A 20,342-nucleotide genomic window follows, 5' to 3' on the forward strand; every position below is an offset into this window, starting at 1 on the left:
CAGAAGACTTTTGTGCGCGGATGGCAGACCAAGTGACACGTCCAGATCCTCCAGCCCGAGATGAAGTCCCCCATCCCCGTGATTGCCGCAAGGACCTTCCTTTTACAATGGACGAGCTCGAGGAGGCACTAGCTCTCTGCAGGCGCTCATAATCTCCGGGTCCAGATGGTATATCATACCGAGCCTTGTGCTATCTCGGAGAATCCGCACGGATAGCATTGCTGAGTCTCTACAGTACCTCATGGCAGGAGGGAAATGTTCCTGACGAATGGAAAGTGAGCCGCCTGGTGCCAATCTTGAAGCAGGGCAAATCCCCGCTAGAGCTCACCTCTTAGCGCCCAATAGCGTTGGTCATCTGTGTAGGAAAGATAAAGGAACGGATGATCCTTGGCCGCCTGGAATGGTACCTTGAACACCACAAGATTTATCCAAATTCCATGGCTGGTTTCCGACGTGACCGCTCTTTCATCGACAATGTAGTTGATCTCGTTTCATATATCCAGCACGAAAGGTTCCGTAAACGTTTATCTGCAGCGTTATTCTTAGATGTGAAAAGGCCTTACGATAACGTATTGCATGCGGCCATTCTCGAAGCTCTTGTGACGGTTGGCCTAGGTGGTCGAGTATTTTTGTGGATTGCAAGTTACCTATCTGCAAGATCTGCAAGATATGCAAGATATGTGTTAACTGACGATGGCCCAACTACGCGACGCTATACCAGCAGGGGCGTTCAAGGCGGTGCTCTCAGCAGGACGGTATTCAACCTCGCTCTTATTGGGCTTGCTGAATACTTGCCAACTACCACCAAAATTTCAATATACGCAAAGGACATCTGTGTCTGGACTTCGGCAGTCACACGTCCTCAGATACGTGCACGGCTTCAAAGAGCGGCTACTTTGACAACGAGCTACTTGAGTGAACAAGGTCTCAGCATATCACCAGAAAAAATGCGCCCTAGTGGCATTTACTCGCAAACCAATGACGCTTTATGTCATCTCAATCAATGGGCGGACCATTTCTTATGTCAGAACCCACATATTTCTTGGCGCAATTATCGACCGAGACCTCTGTTGGAGCCCGCACGTGGCCTACATGAAACGGCGCCTGACAGCAACCTCCCAGTTGTTTAAATACTTGACAGGAAAGACGTGGGGGATGTCAGTAGACGCAATGCTAAGACTCTACAGAGCTCTCTATCTTGGTTTTTTTAAGATATAGTCTACCTGTACTGAACAACACCTGCAAGACAAATATTCGTGTTCTGCAGGCAGCACAAGCTCAAGCACTCAGTGTTTGTCTTGGTTTGCCCCGATGCACGTCAACTGAGGCAACTATTGCGATTGCTCGGGACCATCCAATGCAAACTCGCATCACGGAGGAAGCCCTGAGAACGCATATCAGACATTTTGCACGTGCGCCCTATCACCACCTTGCAACACTACCTTCAGACAGGCACCAAGCATCATTCTCTAAATCTATCGTCAAGTACAACGACAAACTTCCCTCGGGCTTCACCGCTGCATCTAAAACATCGATACCCCCTTGGTGCCTTATCAGCCCCACAGTCCATCTCAGCGTACCAGGAATCAGGAAAAAGTCTGAGCTGCCGTCACCTGTGCTGAAACAACTTTCTCTGCTTCTTCTGCACGAGAGGGACGCGGACAGTGCACATATTTATACTGATGGTTCCACAAACATCCAGTGTTCGTCCGGTGCTGTGGTCGTCCCAGCAAGAGGTATTACCATCAGCTTTAGGACTGAACACCCAACGACATCTACATTGGCGCAACTAGCTGCTCTTCGCGCTGCACTTTGTTTCGTCAGTCGGGAACCACCTCGACAATGGTCAATTTTCAGTGACTCAAAGGCAGCCCTATAATCTGTGCTATCAGCTCTGCGTCGCGGACCATTCGAACACCTCGTGCAGTCGTGCTCGATATTAGATGCCTACTCCATACATCACATGGGAAAGGGCATCACGTGACGTTTCAGTGGCTGCCGAGTCACTGCGGCGTCATAGGAAATGAAGACGCCGATAAAGCCGCTCGGACAGAGGCCATACCACTTTCACGGTCCGACGCAGCCAGCAGACTTCGAGTGCTTGCACGGGAGATCACGCTCTCTCTATGGTGCACACCATGCAGCCAGACCAACCGGAGCAATCGTCAACATGACCTGCCCTCATTGATGCATCTCCGTATGCCCACTGGACTCCGCCGAAGTGAGGCCACCCTGCTCGGGGTGGCCTTCACGAAATCTTACTCGTTTCGCATTGGAATGGCCGACAACGCTCTCTGCAATGCCTGTATTTGCGAAGAGACGCTGGAACATATTCTGTGGGACTGTCCTGAATATAATGTTCAGCGACAGTCCCTGGCATCCGTTCTAGCGTACCTTGACACTAGACCCTTGTCCCTGGACACGATTTTCACATATCGCCGACAGAAGACATCGCAGCTGAAGGCGACGAAGGAACTACTTCGGTTTATGAAGGAGACGGGCTCGGACAAGCGGCTGTGACAGTGATGTCACATACCGCACAAGAGTGACAGACTGTAACTTACGATGTGTGTGCCGCGTTATGTGCTCTCTATCTCTTCTCCCCATCTTTCATCCCCCCATCCCGCTGCCATGTGCAGGGTAGCAAACCGGTTAAGCTAAACTGGTTAACCTCCCTGCCTTCTCACTCCACTTTTTCCTTCCTTCCTTGGTGGTGCGCTGCGAAGCGCGATATCAAATCGCGGCCATGGTGACCGCACTTCGATGGGAGCAAAATGCAGGAACGCCAGTGTACTGAGCATTGGGTGCAGGTTGAACAACTCGAAGGGGTCAAGCTTGTTCCGGAGTCTCGCACTATGTTCGAGTGTTCTGATTAACATATCAACTACACCGACAAACTTCCGCTGGCGTACAAGCGCCATAGGAAAGTCTCAAGGTTCGTTCACCATATCTGCAACAATTCACGCGCCACAGTATTCAAATTGATTCAAATTAATTGAAGGGCTGAAGCGATACTTTTCACTACAGAAATGTGTTAGCATCAAGCGAGACCACATGCCTCGGAAGGGCCACACGAGGGCTGCAGGCATTCCCAGCGAACACTCACTCCGAACGCGTGCCGACGACCGCGACGAAACGACGCCGCCGTGGGGGACCCGCCACTCGTTCTGCTCGGCGCCGCCAGGCTTGTAACGAACGCATCGCACGCACGTGCTTAAAGAGATCAAGGCTGTTGCTCTTTTTCTACGGTTCTGCCTGCTACGCGCGTGTTGCGCTGGCAAGGTCGAGCAGGAAACGTGCGCGCTCGTCCTAGCCCAGTTTTAAAGTGGTCTTTCATTTGGTAGACGAGTAAAGCATTCTCGCTTGCACAAATCCTGGTGGAAGCCTCCGAGTCGTCCAGTAATGCCGATATAGAACGTAAATGGTTGCAGCCTGCCGTTGTGTTAAGTGTTAGTAGAGGAAAACACTACTGTGCTGTGCACTAAGTTTGTGTTGGGAAGGCAGGGTTCAAAGGGGTCCAAAAGGAAAGGCCAAAACAAAAATTGAAATTCTAGAATTTTACGCACCAAAAGCACGATCCGATTATGAAACGACGTAGTGGATGACTCCAGATTCTCTTTGACCCCTTGGGATTCTTCAGTGTCCACATAAATTTAAGTTTTGTTGGCGCCACCGAAATGGGGCCACCACAGTCGAAATTTGATCCCGCTATCTCGCGATCAGTAGCGCATGATTCTGATGGTGATTATGGTTTACTGACACCCACTTGGAAACGCGGCTGTGACAAATGGTCACCTAGCCTGCTTGATTTAATCAAGTACCCTATACATGCTTTTTCACCATACTATTTTTGTATACATCCTTCTTAACCTGTATTCCCCCCCCCCCCCTTTAGAACCACTCTATCTACCTTGTACCACTGCCTACGCCGGTACATGACCCGGTCGTATCAATCTCTTACCTGCTTTTTTTACCACCAATACACTAAACGTCTCTTGCTTATCTCGACTGCTGACCGCTTGACTCTTCCGTCCATTTTAAATCCAAGTTCATATGCAAGGAGTACGTTTGCGTACTGGTCTTGTTGGGTGATCTCTTCGTATTTCATAAGCATGTGCTCAGTGGTCTCTGGATGTTTTTTTCTACAGCATACACCTGCCTCATTTTGTTGCGAATATTTGTTGCGGCATGTTTTTGCTCTTAGGTAACCAGCTCGAGGCTCAAGTAGCAAGGCACTCCCCTACATATATTCCTTTCTAATTTCTTTTTTCTCATTCTTTTTTTTTCATTTTTTCTTATTCTCATTCCATGGTCTTCATTTCCATTCCTTGCATCCAGTTCGGCGCTTCTGCTCTTCTCAATTTCTTTCGCATTCCTCCTGGCTGTGCGCCTACACTTTCTATTACACTGTATTTGGTTGCCCACTTTCTCGAGCTCTTCCTCCATTTTGTGTACATCCATTTTAGGTACGAATACTTGTGCATTTAGCCGCCCATTCCGTTTGATTCATTTGCCCGATCCTTTCTTCAGAACAAATTTTGCTCCTCGTTTCTCCGACTTCAAACGAGGCCCAACCCACGTCCCCTTGCACTGCCTCACTTGTGGTTGTGCCGGGGGCTCCCAAAGCCAGTCGGCCCACCGATCTTTGGTTAACTTCCAACCCCGGTAATATATCCGATTTTACGCACAGAATGGCACTGCCCAACGTTAGCGTTAGCACCATGACTCCTTTCCAGATCGCACGCACAACTTCGTAGTTATTTTGGCCCCAAAGTGCCCTATGTTTCATTGTTGCTGTATTTCGCTTCTCTTTTATTTTGTGATTGTCTGAGTGGGTGCTTGAGTAAGTCTTTCGTTCTTTCATGTATACGTCGACAGTATTTATATTGCTTCACTATGGGTATGACTTGCTGTTGAATTGACATCACGTAGTTACTCGTCTCTTCACTAAATATCATAATTCCTTATTTTTCCATGCTAAATATAACGCTTAGATTTGTCGTGCCGTTGCCACACATATCGGCCAGAGTCCGTAAATATCTTGCATTGTCCACTAGTAGCACTACATCAACCACGCACATCAGTGCGGCGACCTTCTTTTGTTGCATTTATCCATTACGCATGTACGATAAATCAAATCCCAATTGACCGTTTCCAGTTGTCTTTCTATGCCCTTAACCTAAAGCAACGTCACAGCCAATATTCCACCACGACGGGCGCGTTCAAGCGTTACTAACCTCTAACGGCCAAGTATTTTCCTCTGTAACAATGCAGGTTTTCATGACTCTGTTAGAGCTATTTCTCCATCTATTACAGACAAGAAAAACTAAAGCCAGTTAAAAACCAAAGGTACAATGCGCTAGCTCGCTCAACTTGAATGGCAGCCTGGTACGCTTGATGCAGCATATAGAACTCGTGACGCATCAAATACCGCAACGTCTAGCACTTGACATGATTTCACAACAAGTTTAGAAAAAAATGACGGCAAATGCTTTAAAGAACTTTCTATATGCTATAATAGTGGAAGGAAGTAAAAGCTTTGCTTATTTTTCTTTTTGACTTGCTTAGCCTAAAAGACGAGCCCTGTTCGCATACGATAGCGTGTGTCAGTCGATAAGTGCACCGCGCTTGATGAACGACATTGATTACCATGTGACTCCTTCGAGTCTATTTGATGCAGCGAGAGCACGGCGCCAAATGGAAAAGTTAACGCATAACGAAGCCGTCTGTAGGTGCCGTCTCTGCATTCAAATGAGCCAAGTTCTTAGTAAAAATAATAGAAGAACATAAAAATGTATCAGCATTCCTCTCAAGCAAGAGCCTCTTGTTTTAGTATGGCGATGTACATACATGTTCTGTCTTATTTTCTTTCTACCTTTGTTTAAAGTTTCTGTCTTCATGCGTTAGTGTTACGATACTAGTCGGCAGCACCGATTGTTTCCATTAATTGAGTATTCGTCCTGCGTGCGCTGCGAGTTTGATCGCCCAAAGGGTCGCTTGTTGCCCGGCTGTAACGAAGCGTACAGGCATCTTGTTGGGCCTCAAACCGAACATCCCCGAGATTAGTCGAAACAGGCGACTTCTCATTTCGAAGTGTTGTCAAATCCAGAGCGATCGCTTCTTGCTTTGCACACAGTGTTCATCTCGGTATTTCGAGCTATTAACTTACGATGCTGTTCAATTGCGTGAATCTTTAGAGTAAAGCTTTTTGTCGAAAGTGAAAAAAAAAATTTTGCAGACACCATTGATGACGTATTTCCCGTGTAAGCGAACAGCTGAACGCGTCCAGAAAGCAATTCGTCTTATTAACGCAATGATGCGCTCGGAGGCGTACGGTTCTTGCAGTGAGAACATTTAGGTAGCGTTTTATGTTTATTTTCTTTTGTAATTCCGTAAAAAACAGAGTAATCATATATGCGGCGGTTGTAAAGGTGGCCAGACATATAGGCCGCTTCGCCATAGGTGTGTTGTCTCCAATGGTGCGAGCGCCAGCGCGGAAGACGACTGTCACCCTCCCCTTCCGCTCTCGGGACCCTCTCCCGGAAACCCGAGAGGGCAGATGGAGAAGAGGAGGGCTGTCCTTCCCCGAGCGCTCCGCCGCAGCACCTTCAGACGCATCAGAGAAGCTCAGGCGCGACAGCACGCTGGCCTCAGCGAGCTGCAATAGCGGGCACTCCACAACGACAGCGCCTGGCACGTCGGTCGCGCGAAAGCACCTGTCTTTCGCATCGTCGCCTTTGTATGGGCGGTGAAAGCTCGACCGCTACGAAAACGCGCGAGAGAGCCAAAGAAAGCCATTCGCTTTGCACAAAGCACAGGCGACAAGAAAGAAAGAAATACCCATCAGAACAAGGACTCGCCTAAGCATGGTAGCATGCGAGGTGTGAACGAGCATAGAGGCGAAAAACGTGTCCGCAACAGCAGTGCTCGCACGACTCTTCTCGAGCGAATCGCTCAGGCGTAGCGCCACGGTCTGTCGCCTCGGACTGGGCGCGTCGATTCGCCGATCCCGTCCGCCCGCTCCTACTTACACAGCTCGCCTCGGCAGCCGAGAGAGCAGCCGTCGCGGCATCTCTCGCTCTTCGTAGTTCATATCGATGCGCAGCGTCTTCGCGAGGATCGTGGAGGTTGCGAGCTAAACATCTGATGGCGCATCCCGCATCGAAATACACAGTTGAAAATGCGCCAGCGGGGTGAAATCTAAAGCTTCAGCCGCTGGACTCAATCGGTGAATTATCAGCTTGCCCAGGTCGATCAGTTCCATGCAGAAAACAGCATAGACGAGGCCGTGGTTTGGTCATTGACGCACTTGAGAAGACCAGAGATAAGATGACCCACATTGGACAAAAAGAACAGCAGTCCGACATATATGACATGAAATCTAAACCAAATAAGAAGACTGAGGGCGTAGTTGCTCGGCAACATAGCTCCATTAAAAATAACAATAATGTAGGTATAGGCTAACAACGCGGAAAAAACTGCCGTATACCACTACCCTATATACCAGCGTCACAAGCATCAACCTAGATATCTTGATTCATTGGCAGGCTCCCGAAACGTGCGCCAGTGCAAGTTGGGCTGCATATAAATTTTCACTAAACGTAGTCTCATGCGCGCACCGCAACTTACGCACAGCGACGTTACCGCTTTTCGCCCCCACCGTGGTGCGGGCTGTGTGGCAATGAATCGAACCTGCAACCTTGTCTTGCCGAGCGGCAGGACGCGGTATCCACGATGGAACTGCGCGCAGCATCTCGACGGGCATGCCAGCTTTCCTGAATGTGCGCACCGCGATCGTGAGCTGTATCAGCAGCCAGAGAACGGAAACACTCCTCACGCGCGAGTGGCGTCGCCGGCATCCTGATCATAACGGCGCCATTCAATCAGGCGCTATCAGCGTCGCTTCGTAGTTGAGAGTTTGTGGACCGCAACGACGTTGGCAAAACACGCACACACACAGCCCCGGTTTAGCTTCCCTTCCGCAACGCCTTAGCGTTGCAAAGCATCGGCATATGGAAGCCATGCTGCGCTGCGTACTTAACGCGAAAAGCAAGTCAAGTTGAACATGAAGACGCACAAGATTATGCGCAATGTCTTCGCGCTTGTCTTTGTGTGCCCGTCACCACTATGCAGCCTACACTAGCCGAAACACAACCGTTTATCAGCGCATGTCTCGCCGTCTAACCCTTGCTAACCAAGTGTACGGGAAGATCTATACTGCAAGGAGCGTGCGAGCGACTACGAAACACGCCCACCGCCTCCCAGCCCTGCTGGGGCACTCACCGGGACGGTACGAGTGGCGTCGGACGTTCCATCTTCTCGCGTGCATCGGGCGCGGCCGGATCGCAGCAAGGAGCGACGCGGCGGCGCACTTGTCTCGGGCCTGACTGACGCTGCTGTCGCACAGCGTGGCCAACCGAGAGGAAACTTCGGCCGAGACATCGCTTGCTGCACGTGCGACAATCGCGAAATCGAGCATAACTTGCGGCGGGGCGCGCTGCCTTCACCGCTTTCTGTCTTTCAGACAAGGCCAAGTATATCCTATGGTCAATGGATAAGGGCGGCGTTCCACCGGGCAAGCGATTGTATGCGCGCTCAATTTCGTAAGCTTACAGAAGAGCAGCCTACTCGCAACGTAACCAGCCGTGGTTGCTCAGTGGCTATGGTGTTAGGCTGCTGAGCACGAGGTCGCGGGATCGAATCCGGCCACGGCGGCCGCATTTCGATGGGGGTGAAATGCGAAAGCACCTGTGTCCGTAAGTTTAGGGGCACGTTAAAGAACTCCAGGTGGTCGAAATTTCCGGAGTCCTCCCCTACGGCGTGCTTCATAATCAGAAAGTGGTTTTGGCACGTCAAACCCCATAATATTTTTTACTCGTAACGCATGGGATTTGCTCAGAGCTTAAGAATGGGTCATCTGACGAGTATTCCCACGTAGCCAAACATTGCAGCGTTTGTGAGAGAGACAAAGTAAATGCGCCTTCCGCTTCTTAAAAAAAAAGTCTACGATTCTACATCGTCATAGGGACCGTTGCATACTGGATTTCTTCGATGCGTATATTATGAGAAAGAGAACAAAAGTGTATGTGTCAGTGATCCTTCAGCTGTACTTGCCGATTGTGAGGTGCAATAGCAGGATGTCAAATTGTGACAGCAGCGTTTTTGGATGTCCTCTGAGCATGATATCTGTTTGTTCGTTGTATATATGTCAGCTTTCACCCACTAACATTCAGTTGTGAGTCTGCTCGCGTCCTGCCCACTTCTGTTGTTCGTGTGTTTTTAGCTCAATACCCCCTTCTTACAAAATGAACATCCATGAACTAGCCAAACTGGCCGCTCTACAAAATAAACATTGATAAATTTGTTTGGTTGATTAATCAGTTGATGAACTTGTCATTCGGACTTCAAGTTCTAAAGAAACGCCCGGGATTTGGAGTTGTTGTAGCGGAAAGCGCGGGGAGATTTTCGTCGGGATTTTTAAGGCGCACTGGAAGTTTGGTATGTACCAGCGTACTGGTATTCTGCCACCAGAGGCCACTGAAGCCAGGAAACGAACCGGCGACCTTCTTCTGAGGTAGCACTTGAGAGCACCGTCGAGCACAAGAAACATTACCTGCCTGAGCAAGAAAATACAACAGCAGAGAAAATACTGAGCGAGCGACCATGCGCAAATAAGATTTAGGTGGAAGCTGGCTCTCAAATGACAAGTTGAACACGTCATGTCGGGGAACGGCATTTGTGCTGCAGTGGATTTAAGATTGTGACTACGATAGAGACGACGAAAAAAGCGCCCAATATTGCGATAGCTGCAGAAAACTTTTGAGCGCTTTCTTTTCTTGTGTGTGTGCGCCAGCAACGTTAATTTCTCCCAGAAACCTTTAGACATGTATCGCGTAGTTACAATCAAATAGCCCAGCTTTCGTGCTTGCATTTCAGGTATACGTTGCGGGAAACAGCGCTTGAGCCTTTCCTACGCGATCTGCACAAATTCCTTTAAACCGATATTAACACATCGTCCCGTCTGACCGACATAAGCGCAGTCGCTGTAGAATGGAAATTCACAAACCACAGCGCACGCGCATGCAGGGAACAAACAGTGACCTGTAATTTACATGGCAGACAAAAGGGCTATGCCTAGGCGTCCTTTCAATCTTTCTCAGGACCTGTGCACACCCACGGGCTATGTTTAAAGGGAGCAGGAAACACCACGTTCACCCGATACCGTTGCGACACGTTATTTAAATCGTGTGACAACTTATGTAGGTAACGGATCACAGCATGCCTTTTAGAAATTTGGTTTTAGGCGCAAAAAGTTAGACACGGACAGCAGAATAAAAGACACAGACAGGCGCCTTTCCATGTGTTTTGTTTTGCTGTCCGTGTCTTATCTTTTGCGCCTAAAACCATTTCTAAAAGCCATGTACGAACTAGCCCGGCAGCAGATGTTTCTAAGCACAGCATACCTCCTAAGCTCCTGGTTGCTGCCTTGGGTAGAAGCAGAAACGCCACACTTAACCTTCTTAATTAATTTTTAGCAATCTGATGCAAACACAGGGCTCGGATAATAAGCTTTATTCAGTCCGATCACTCGATGTGCAGTACTCTCCGCCACAGCGTGGACCCAAGATTTCTGTAGGGCAGCACCAATGCTGGACGGAACATCGCCGTTTTTTTTTCAATTTTGGGCTTCCCGAAGAAAAACTTGGGGGGCTTTCATGGATATGACATGATAAAACTAGCAGGCGTAGGCCACTTCAAAGCACAGGCGAATATCCAAAAATTTTAGCTCGTTCTCATTATGCAGTTCAACTGTGAAGTTGAACGTGCAGAAGAAGTGAAGAATAACGTTGGGCAACGTTACCCACTCTTCAAAAAATATACACCCTTTGGGGCTAATCTTGTCCCGCAACGATAATCGTCATCCGTCTTGTCAGGATTTCCTTTTTTAACGCTGCGAGCCCGGTACTTCCAAGTCACGAACGGCTTCCGCGTTATCAGCGTGACAGAGCATTCTCGACAGAAAGTACACACTCTAAAGAAGTTTGCACCCTTTGGTGTGTATATCTGCCACAGAACAATAATCGTCACCTGCCTTGATGCCTTTCCTTTCTTTAATGCTGCGAAGCCGGTACTTTCCAGTAACGAACGGCATGCGCGTTATCAGCATGACATAGCATTCCCGACAGGAAAGTAGGGCGCGCGGCGTTTTCAAGAAAGGAAACGCATCAAAGCAGATGACGATTGTTGTTGTGTGGCAGACATACACTCCAAAGGGTACAACCTGTTTAGAGTGCACACTTACACTCTTAAAACGGTTGCACCCTTTGGGGTGTATATTTGTCCCACAACAATAATCGTCATCTGGCTTGCTTGCGTTTCCTTTCTTGAAGACGCTGCGCTCGTTACTTTCCTGTCAGGAATGCTATGTCATGCTGATAACGCGCATGCCGTTCGTTACTGGAAAGTAGCGGGCTCACCGCGTTAAAGAATGAAATGCGGACAAGACGGATGACGATTATCGTGGTGTGGCAAAAGGGTGTAATCTTGCTTAAGAGTGTAGCGAGCGCTTAGTTTTCGAGAAATAAAACGCTAGCAAACAGATGACGACTGTGGTTGTTGGACAAAACAAGCAACAAAGGGTGCAAAATCTTTTTAAAATTTGGGGTGAACGTGCTGTTTTCTGCTCCTGTAAATATAGCCCGTTCGTGTACACAGCCCTAGAAGAACGTACACCATTTGTGGTGTATATTTGCCAAGCAACAATATTCGTCATTTGTCTTGCTTGTATTTCCTTCCTTGAAAACTCGGCGCTCCCTACTTTCCTGTCGAGAATGCTCTGTAATGCTGATGACACACATGCCGTTCTTGATTTGGAAGTACCCAGCTCGCAGCGTTAAAGAAAGGAAATGCGGACAAGACAGATGACGATTATCATTGTGGGGCAAGATACGAAAAAAAGGATGCATTTTTTTTAAGAGTCAGGTCCTGAGAAAGATTGAAGAGACGCCTAGCCAGAGCCAATTTGTCTGCCATGTAAAGCAGAGGTCACTGCTCCCTCGGCATGCGCTGCGGTTTTTGAATTCCGATTCTCCTGCGGCTGTGTTCATGTCGGTCAGACGGGACGCTGTATTCATGTCCGTTTAAAGGAACATTTTAAGAATCGGTTATCTGATGAGCATTCCCACGTAGCCAAACATTGCAGCATTTGCGAGAAAGAAACAAAGAACGCGTGCCTTCCGCTTCTAAAAAAAAGATAAAAAATCTACGATTCTATACCGTCATAGGGACCATCGTACACGGGAGCTGTTCGAGGCGTATATTATCCAAAACAAAACACGTGTATGTGTTAGCGATCTTCCCGCTGTACTTACTAATTCTGAGGTGCCATTCCTGGATGCTAAATTGTGATGGTAGCGTTTCTTGGATGGCCTCTGAGCGTGATGACATCTTTTTGTTCATTGTATATAGTATGTCATCTTTCACCCAATAAATTTCAGTTTTTAGTCTGCGCGGGTCCTGTCTACTACTACTTCTGTTGTCGGTGTGTTTTTAGCGCAATACCCCCTTATTACGATGTTTATGTCATTTAAGGTTTACTAGCGCACTCCCTCCCCCCCAAACAAAATGTAAAAGCCCTTTTAAACCTAAATTTATGTGAACTTTAACTACAAATTGTCAAAATTAATCCCGAGTCCCCCACTATGGCGCACCTCATAGTAAGATCATGGGTTTCGCGCGTAAAACAACTGAATTTGTTTTGGAATAAAGGTGTGAAAAGTAGCACAGAAAGTAAAAGAGAGACCACTTGCCGCGCATGTCAAGACGCACGGCAAGTCTGTAGGTGTTGTGACAGGCGTATGGCATTATCCTCTCCCCATCCCTCACAGTTAGCTAAGTTAAATTCCTGAAAATTTCTCTTCGACTATTGCGAACTTCGAAACGAGCACACTGAAAGACTAGTTGGTATTGCATTGCGCAAGGTACACCGGTATCGCAGTGCGTGGAATAAACCACCGGCTGGTAGCGCGGTGTCTTCGTCTCCTGGTAGTTCTGCGTGCCCCATTTGCGCAAGACGACCGAGTAGTGAACGTAGGGCTGCATAAAAAGAAGAAAAAATAATAATCAGGCATTCAAAGTTGTCGCGAACCTTGCCGCCTGTTTTCCAAATTTAGTGACCCACCGAGACATTCTACGTTTCATATAATTCTGCAATCAAGCACAAGTCCCCGTGATTGAATAAAGCACGCTTTTCTGTGCAACAATAAAGATAAACAAAGCTCTTTCCGCGCTGGTTCACTCGAAAACCAAGCATAGACGGAACGGTGCTAGGCAGGCGAGCCTTCAAGGTCTCCTGCCCTTCCGAGAACGATGTCCATCCGAAGCCCCCCCGTGCCGGCATTCGCCTGCATACGACAGCGTCGCAGCGGCAAGTTTTTCCTCTGGGTAATATTGTGAGAAACTCTATGAAGTAGCCCGTCTTCACGGATAAATATCTAGCCAAATTCATGACGTAACCTCGAGCTAATCGGCAACTTCTTTCGTATGGTAAATTCATTTACCAACCAGCCCAAGCTTATACTCTTCCGGTAAAGATAAGTAGGCCGGCTGCCTTTGGGAGGCCACGTCACAACCACAAGTGAGGCACTGCAAGGGGACGTCGCCTGGGCCTCGTTTGAAGTCGAAAAAGCGAAGAGCAGCATCAGTTTTGATGAAATACTCAGGAACATGGATCGAAAGAAATGGGTGGCTATAGTGTACACGTATCTGTCCCTAAAAAGCGTGGAGGCAGAATGGAGGAAGAGGTCAAGGAAGTTGGCAACCAAGCGGAGGGTAATCGAAAGCGTAGATAGACAACGAGGAGGAATCAGAAAGAAAGTGAGAGAAACAAAAACAACGAATTGGATGGAAGGATTATAAACAAAACAGACCATGGAAATTTACAAGAATGAGAAGAAAGAAATTAAAAGAGGAAATCTGTACGATAACTCGAAGGAAAGTGCCTCGCTATTTGATGCTCCAGTTGATTGCCTAAGGACAAAAACATACCGGAGCAAATATTCGCAACTAAATGACGAATGTGTATTCTGCAGCAAAAATCCGGAGATCAGTCAGCACATGCTAATGGAATACAAAGGAATTCACGCAGTGAGACCAGTAGGTAACGTACAGTTTCCAGAAGCACTTGGATTTAAAGTGAACTGAAATATCAACCGGTCAGCAGTCGAGATAAGCACGAGACGTTTAGAGCATTGGTGAAAAAAAAGCAGGGAAGAGACTTAGACGACCGGGTCTGTTCCAGGCATAGGCATCAGTAGAAGGTAGATAGAGAAGTTGTCATCAAAAAAAAGATTGAGAAGATGTACACAAAGTGCGAGGATAAAAAACTTTTATAGGATACCCGATTAAAACAAGTAGGCTAGGTGACTATTTGTCACCGCCCCGTTACCAAGTGGATGTCAATATATCATTATCATTATCATCATCATCATCATCATCATCATCATCATCATCATCATCATCGTCGTCGTCGTCGTACATTTGCGTCCTTTATAGCTTACCAAGTCTGTTCTTGTGGTAAGTGGGGCGTTCGCGGTCTTGCGGAAGGGTAACTTACTGATACAGCTGGACAGCTTTAAGCATGAGCACCGCAGAGAACTCGGTTTCAAAAATCCAAAGCGCTTCAGATACTTCGTGCCAGTAAAAATCGCCTCTTCTCCGAAGGAGATCTTCCGATATCCCGCCAATATTTATTTGTAGTTCGTACGCTAAGCGCCCCGAGCTTTCGCACGGTTTTACAGACTTTTCTGCAAGACGTGCGTTACGTCACAGCAGCCTCCTTTAAACCGCTGACACGCAAAACTATTTCGCATGCTGCACCACGCAAGATGAGAGAATTGTCTGTATTATTATATTATATTTTTTCACCGTTGGGTCTAACGTCCAGGAGGAGGAAAGGAAGGAAGTAAAGGTAGGGAGGTCAATCCGACTCACGTCCGGTTTGCTACCCTAGACAGTGAAAGGGCTTTAAGAGAAGGAAAGAAAGGAGAGGGAGGAAAGAAGGTACTATGGGTGTGAGTACAGGCGGTTGTCCATAACTTCTCGCCTGTAATCGATCACTGAGGCCAGTAACTTTCATGAAACGTAGCAGTGCCCGCGTCGCTTTGTAAGCCTGCGACGCATGAGGCCATGGTCCGAGAATCTAAGTCTCTGAAAATGTTCTGTTATCTAATCGGTTTAACATCATCTGAAGAACGTTGCGTTCGTTGTCATAGAGATCACAAAAACACCGCACGTGCTCAATCGTCTCTTCACAGTTGCAGGAGTAACAGATCGGTGTGTCCGACATTCCTATAAGGAATGAGTAGGCTTTCGTAAAAGCGACCCCTAACCAGAGGCGGCACAGTAAAGTTGCATCACGGCGAGAGAAGTTCGTTGAAATCTGCAGCTTCAATGTAGGATCTAACCGGTGGAGACGGGACTTCGAGAAAATCGGGGAGTTCCACGAAGTTTCAGTCTTGGTTTGAGCAAGTAAACGAAGACCCCTCACAGCATCTGCCCTTGATAAAGGTAAAGGAAGTGTCAGGGTTTCTTTATGGGCTGACCGGGCGGCATCGTCAGCAAGGCCATTCCCGACGATGGCATAGTGGACCGGAAGCCATCGGAATATCATGTCATGTCCGTTTATGAGAGCTTGATGGAGAACCTCTCTGGTCTCAAACGCCAGTTGGTCATGGGTCTTACGTCGTAAGACTGACTGCAGACTCTGAAGGGCTGTCTTGGAGTAAAAAAAAAACGACCCACATAAGGTGTAGAGTAGTAGGGTGGTGGCTTCACAACGTCGGGGTGGTCGGGCAAAAATTAATTAGGATTCTAGTGTTTTTTTTTTATGTATATAAACAGCCTCTGCACGGAACACGTGCGTTTCTCTTATTGTGTGTGTGTTCCGACTCTTCCGGCATGCGGTCACCGCTGCTGCGGCGCAAACCGGCGGCGACCTCGTGCCAAGCAGCACCCTGCCATAGCTACCTGTAGCCATCGTGGTGGATGAGAGGCACTTTTCACACGAAGGCTCACCTAGCGTCTCTGCCTTGCAAGCACACGGTAAGGGTGCAGCGCAACGTATCCTCCTTGAGCCGAAGCCTTTCAGTGCTTCACGACCACCACTACCAAACACACAGCGCTAAGAGCTGCATGCGAGGAGCATGCTCCATTGTATAACAAAATATACGTTTGCGTATTTACATTCAAGCTCGAGTACCTCTCTTTTTCTGTTTTGTGCGCTTTATGCCCGAAAAAATGCCTTGGTTCAGTAAGTGATTTCGTTACGCCAGTCCGCTGGAAATAATTTTTGCTTAATGTTGTAGTTGCTCGAGCTCATTTTTTTTTTTTGCTTTTACACTTCGTGTCTGACAGAAGCGCATTCATTATTCTTTTTTAACCCACTATTGTTTCTTTGCTTCATTTGCTTATATGTACGTCATTGTCTGCCGTAAAACGATGAACACTCAATTTAACTAACTCACTTGGTGGTTATTGCACGCCCACTGAATTCTCTTGAGTGTTTTTTTTTTTTTCCTGACCTCCGCGGCGGCTCATTTGTTGTAGCGTTACGCTCCTGAGGCCGACGTCGCGGGTTCAATTCCTCGCCGTGGCTACGTCATTCCGATCGTGGCTTAATACGAAAACGCTCACGTACCTCGCTTTGGGTGCACTTAAAGGACCCCACACGGTAAAAAATTAATTCGACGCTGCGCATCCACTGTGCAGTTGCCAAACGTTACAGCCCAGAAGTCATTTTTCTTATTATTTTTTTTAAGTTTGTGCTAGCTTGAGTGGTCCTGTGAAAAAGGGCCGGTCCTCCTACTTCCGAAGCCGCAGCTGTTCCAGACAGCAATATATTTTACCTCCCGCCAGCATCGCCATCTTATTGATAGCGTGCCGTCTTGGGACGACGCGCCGCAAGCAGCTGCAAGAAATCGGCTGCAACAAAAATAGACCGGTATATTGTGCGGGGACGGCCACGAACGCAACAGCAATATAAAATCGTGTACCACTTTTTTTTCACCGATGTTGCGCCCAGAGAGGTCCGAGTTTACGTTTTCATCTGTGCTACACAGAAAGGACTCGTGGGGAAAGAGACAGATTGCATTTTTCAAACGCAACGACAGACTCTCCACGCTTGACAAAAGAACGCTACATCCAGCCTGGCCCGCAAAAGGCGCACGATTCAATCCTACCATCAGAATTCTAAAGAACCTTGACTGCTTGCACGGAAGAACAGTGCGCTGAGGTAGGCGACAAAACGACCCGAGTGAATTGTGCCGGCAAGTTTCTCATCTCTAATGCAAGGCACTGATGCCAAGAAGCTGAAATCACGCTGACGTAGCGCAAATTATGCACAGTCGGAAAGTTCAAAGAGAATTTTCCAATTCATTCGTGCTGCAGAGGCGTAGCGAGCGTAAATCTGTGTTGTCACAATCAGTACTTAACTGTTAAATTATGTCTACATTTTCTTTTCGTGCTACACTGCACCCTCAAGAAATTTAAGTGGAAATGTGGGTAAAAGCGGCTTTTCAAATCTGCTGAAGAATATACTAGTGCCAGATTATTCGCTCAAATAGCTCAAAATGCGTTTGTAATGCGCAAAGGGACAGATTATTATAAGCCGGCGAGGATGATGAAATGCAATTAAATTGAGCCAGAGTTGGTCTATTGTATTGTATATCATTGATGCACCTATATACCAGATACAAAAGGGCAAAAAAATCAGGCCTAGTGACATGTTCACTCACAAAAAAGTTGACAGTCACGTTAGCCTACGCTAAAGAGGATTAAGGCGAAAGCCTGAGAGCTCAAGAGACATTCATTAAATTACTTGACATTCTCATTCGAATGCTTTGTTAATACCTATTACTTGTTTTCTCTCACCAAAGGTCGTGGGTTTAGGTGCCTTAATTAACGCTGTTTTAGTTAACTGTACCTTAATTCGACGATGTTTAGCCACGTCGCAGTCAAGTTGAAATAACCACGTCGCAGACCCCTTTCATGACACACAAGCGCCGGCAACTCGTCCCTATACGACGTCCGTCAAAGGCGTCTACTACGGCGTCCACGATTCACGTGGCCAACGCCGTAGTGGACGCCGCGGTTGTGTCCACTCTGCGCGGAGCGGCCTGCCTCACCACCTGCCTCGCGCGCCACAGGAGAGGTTAGGCATCGGGGCCTCGTTCCTCGCTGCCGCACGAGAGTTGAAGCGCGTTCGCCGGCTCATCCTCACACGCTTTCACTGATACGGAACCTCACGGCGACGGCAGAAATCCGCCTCCAGTGTCCATTGTCGCAATAAAATTCGACCGAACACGTCTAACGGTGACAGTAGACGGTGATGCGTTTATCATTTAATATATTTTGCGACACAACGCAGTGCCACCCCAAAAAAATTTGGAGGACGCTTAAGCTTCGCGTTTAAGAGTGCAACGCCACGGCACTCAAAGATCCCTGCCTGCTTCACACGCTTCCCAGCAACTGGAGAGCATGTTACTGTAATGTTTGCCAGGAAACGCTGGCCGCGAACGCTATGCACGAAGGCTGGCTTTGTGGTAGAAACGCGGCCCCTTGCGTGGGCCGCAATGCGGCGGAGGCGAGCGCCAGCTGCAGGTATTTCAAGGAGCCGGGCGCATCGCTCCGTCGTCCTCAAGACACCCATCGCGCCGGTGCGTGTGAATGGCGGACGCCGCGGCTGGACTGCGTGTGTGAAGGGGCTTCATTGAGTTTTCGCGTAAGATAATTGTGTTTTCTCGCATAGTCAAATTACAATCCGAGAATTACCTTATCTTTAGGCCCTGTGGTTGATTTTTTTCACATATTTTAGCATGAGAAATTTAATTAGTTCTGTGAATTCTTTGCGTCATATCGAGGGCCTGAGTGTAGGTGGTTCAAAATCGTTCCCGAAACGACGTCTCACGCCGGACGCCGACGCCTACGCCTGATTTTATGCGACACCGGCTCCTTAAATCACCTTAAAACGAGCTACGTATGAGGCGTGTAGCGCAGCGGGTCACCTCTTTTGCGCTTTCCTAAGAACAGTCGGCGCCATTTAGCGCAGCCACAGCGAAGCCTGCGCGACACCTGCGAAATGCATGGTGCGCCGGTGCCTAAGCACGCTGAGAAACGCGTCACGCAGCAATCGGGCTCCTCTCTCGCGCTTCTTTCTGGACACGCTGCGCCGTCTAGTGGCGCTGTCGAGAAGTTTACGCATGGCCTTCACGACGACAAGCGTGGCGCACCGGTGCCTGCGAAATCTGAGAATTGTTCCCTCGCTCGCTGCGCAACCAGTAGCGCACACTCAGAGACCCAAGTTGGTGAGAGGTTCATCGAAAGACGGCACACAGCCAGTGAATTTCTGATGGAGCCTGCTAAAGTGTCGGGTTGCTGTCCATGAAAAACCCTTGTGACGATGTCAGTTTGATTCCGCTCAGTAACGGAGACTATAGGCCCAAGCAACCGTGGTTACAACATACCGTCATTAACGCAGAAATGCAAAAGTATTGCATGCCGATGTAATGTTTTCATTTTCATAGAACCTCCTCTCTCTTGCAAGCTTCCTTCCGCAAAAGTGATTTGCCACAGTCTTCCATAACTGTCCACATCTTTGACGCAATATTTGTAGATATTTACCATAATAATTTGTTACATTTTGCATGGCTTACTAGTTTGATGTGTTTATCACTCGACCTGCCATTAATTAATGCACACTATCGGTGCAGATAGCTTATATCCATTACATGCGATTTATAAATAATCTATGATCAATTAATTAATTTATTTATTTATTTACATATTTATTTATTTATTTATTTATTTATTTATTTATTTATTTATTTATTTATTTATTTATTTATTTAAACAAATTATTGTGCCAGGTTAGCTGCTAACGATATTTTTTTGCTAGCTACGGTTTCTAGTAATTGCTGTAAATCATCGTCATCGGTCTGTGCGATCACATTGTGGAATCATTTACCCATGTCTCTAAAATCCTAAGTTTCTGTCATTTCATTCAGGAAATAATTAAAAAATAATTTGTTAAATTTTTCAACTTCATGCTTGTTTAGTTGTACTACACTTGCGTTTTGATATACAGTAATTATTTCTAAATTTCTTCGTTTTTTGCTTTCACGCGTTTTTATGTTTTCTATTCCGCTGTGCTTATTATTTCTTAATCGATGTATCTGTTCTATTGTTCTCACTGCTGCTAATCTAGTATTATTTATATGCAATCTTCATCGAGGGTCCTTTGCAGGCTTGTAGTTTGGGAACCTCGTCTGTGTACTTTATACGCTGTA

The 20,342-nt window shown here is 47.4% G+C and overlaps 1 protein-coding gene across 6 annotated transcripts in view; it reads right to left on the bottom strand.

The window, feature by feature from the left end:
- Nucleotides 1-20,342, bottom strand: part of LOC135899458 (muscle calcium channel subunit alpha-1-like) — a 934,514-nt gene that overhangs the window by 300,781 nt on the left and 613,391 nt on the right. For 4 of the 6 annotated variants that reach the window (XM_065428715.2, XM_065428718.2, XM_065428716.2 and 1 more), the window contains exon 1: nt 8,284-8,460. The exons of 1 other annotated variant lie outside the window; for it this stretch is intronic. In XM_065428715.2, the coding sequence (XP_065284787.1) occupies nt 8,284-8,329 (46 nt within the window). In that variant the 5' untranslated portion in view covers nt 8,330-8,460. Of the gene's footprint in view, nt 1-8,283; nt 8,461-20,342 lie in introns of those variants that run through there. One more of the 6 variants, XM_065428719.2, reaches the window with a different exon arrangement.

This window comes from Dermacentor albipictus, chromosome 6 (genome assembly GCF_038994185.2).
Source record: "Dermacentor albipictus isolate Rhodes 1998 colony chromosome 6, USDA_Dalb.pri_finalv2, whole genome shotgun sequence".
NCBI lineage: Eukaryota > Metazoa > Arthropoda > Arachnida > Ixodida > Ixodidae > Dermacentor > Dermacentor albipictus.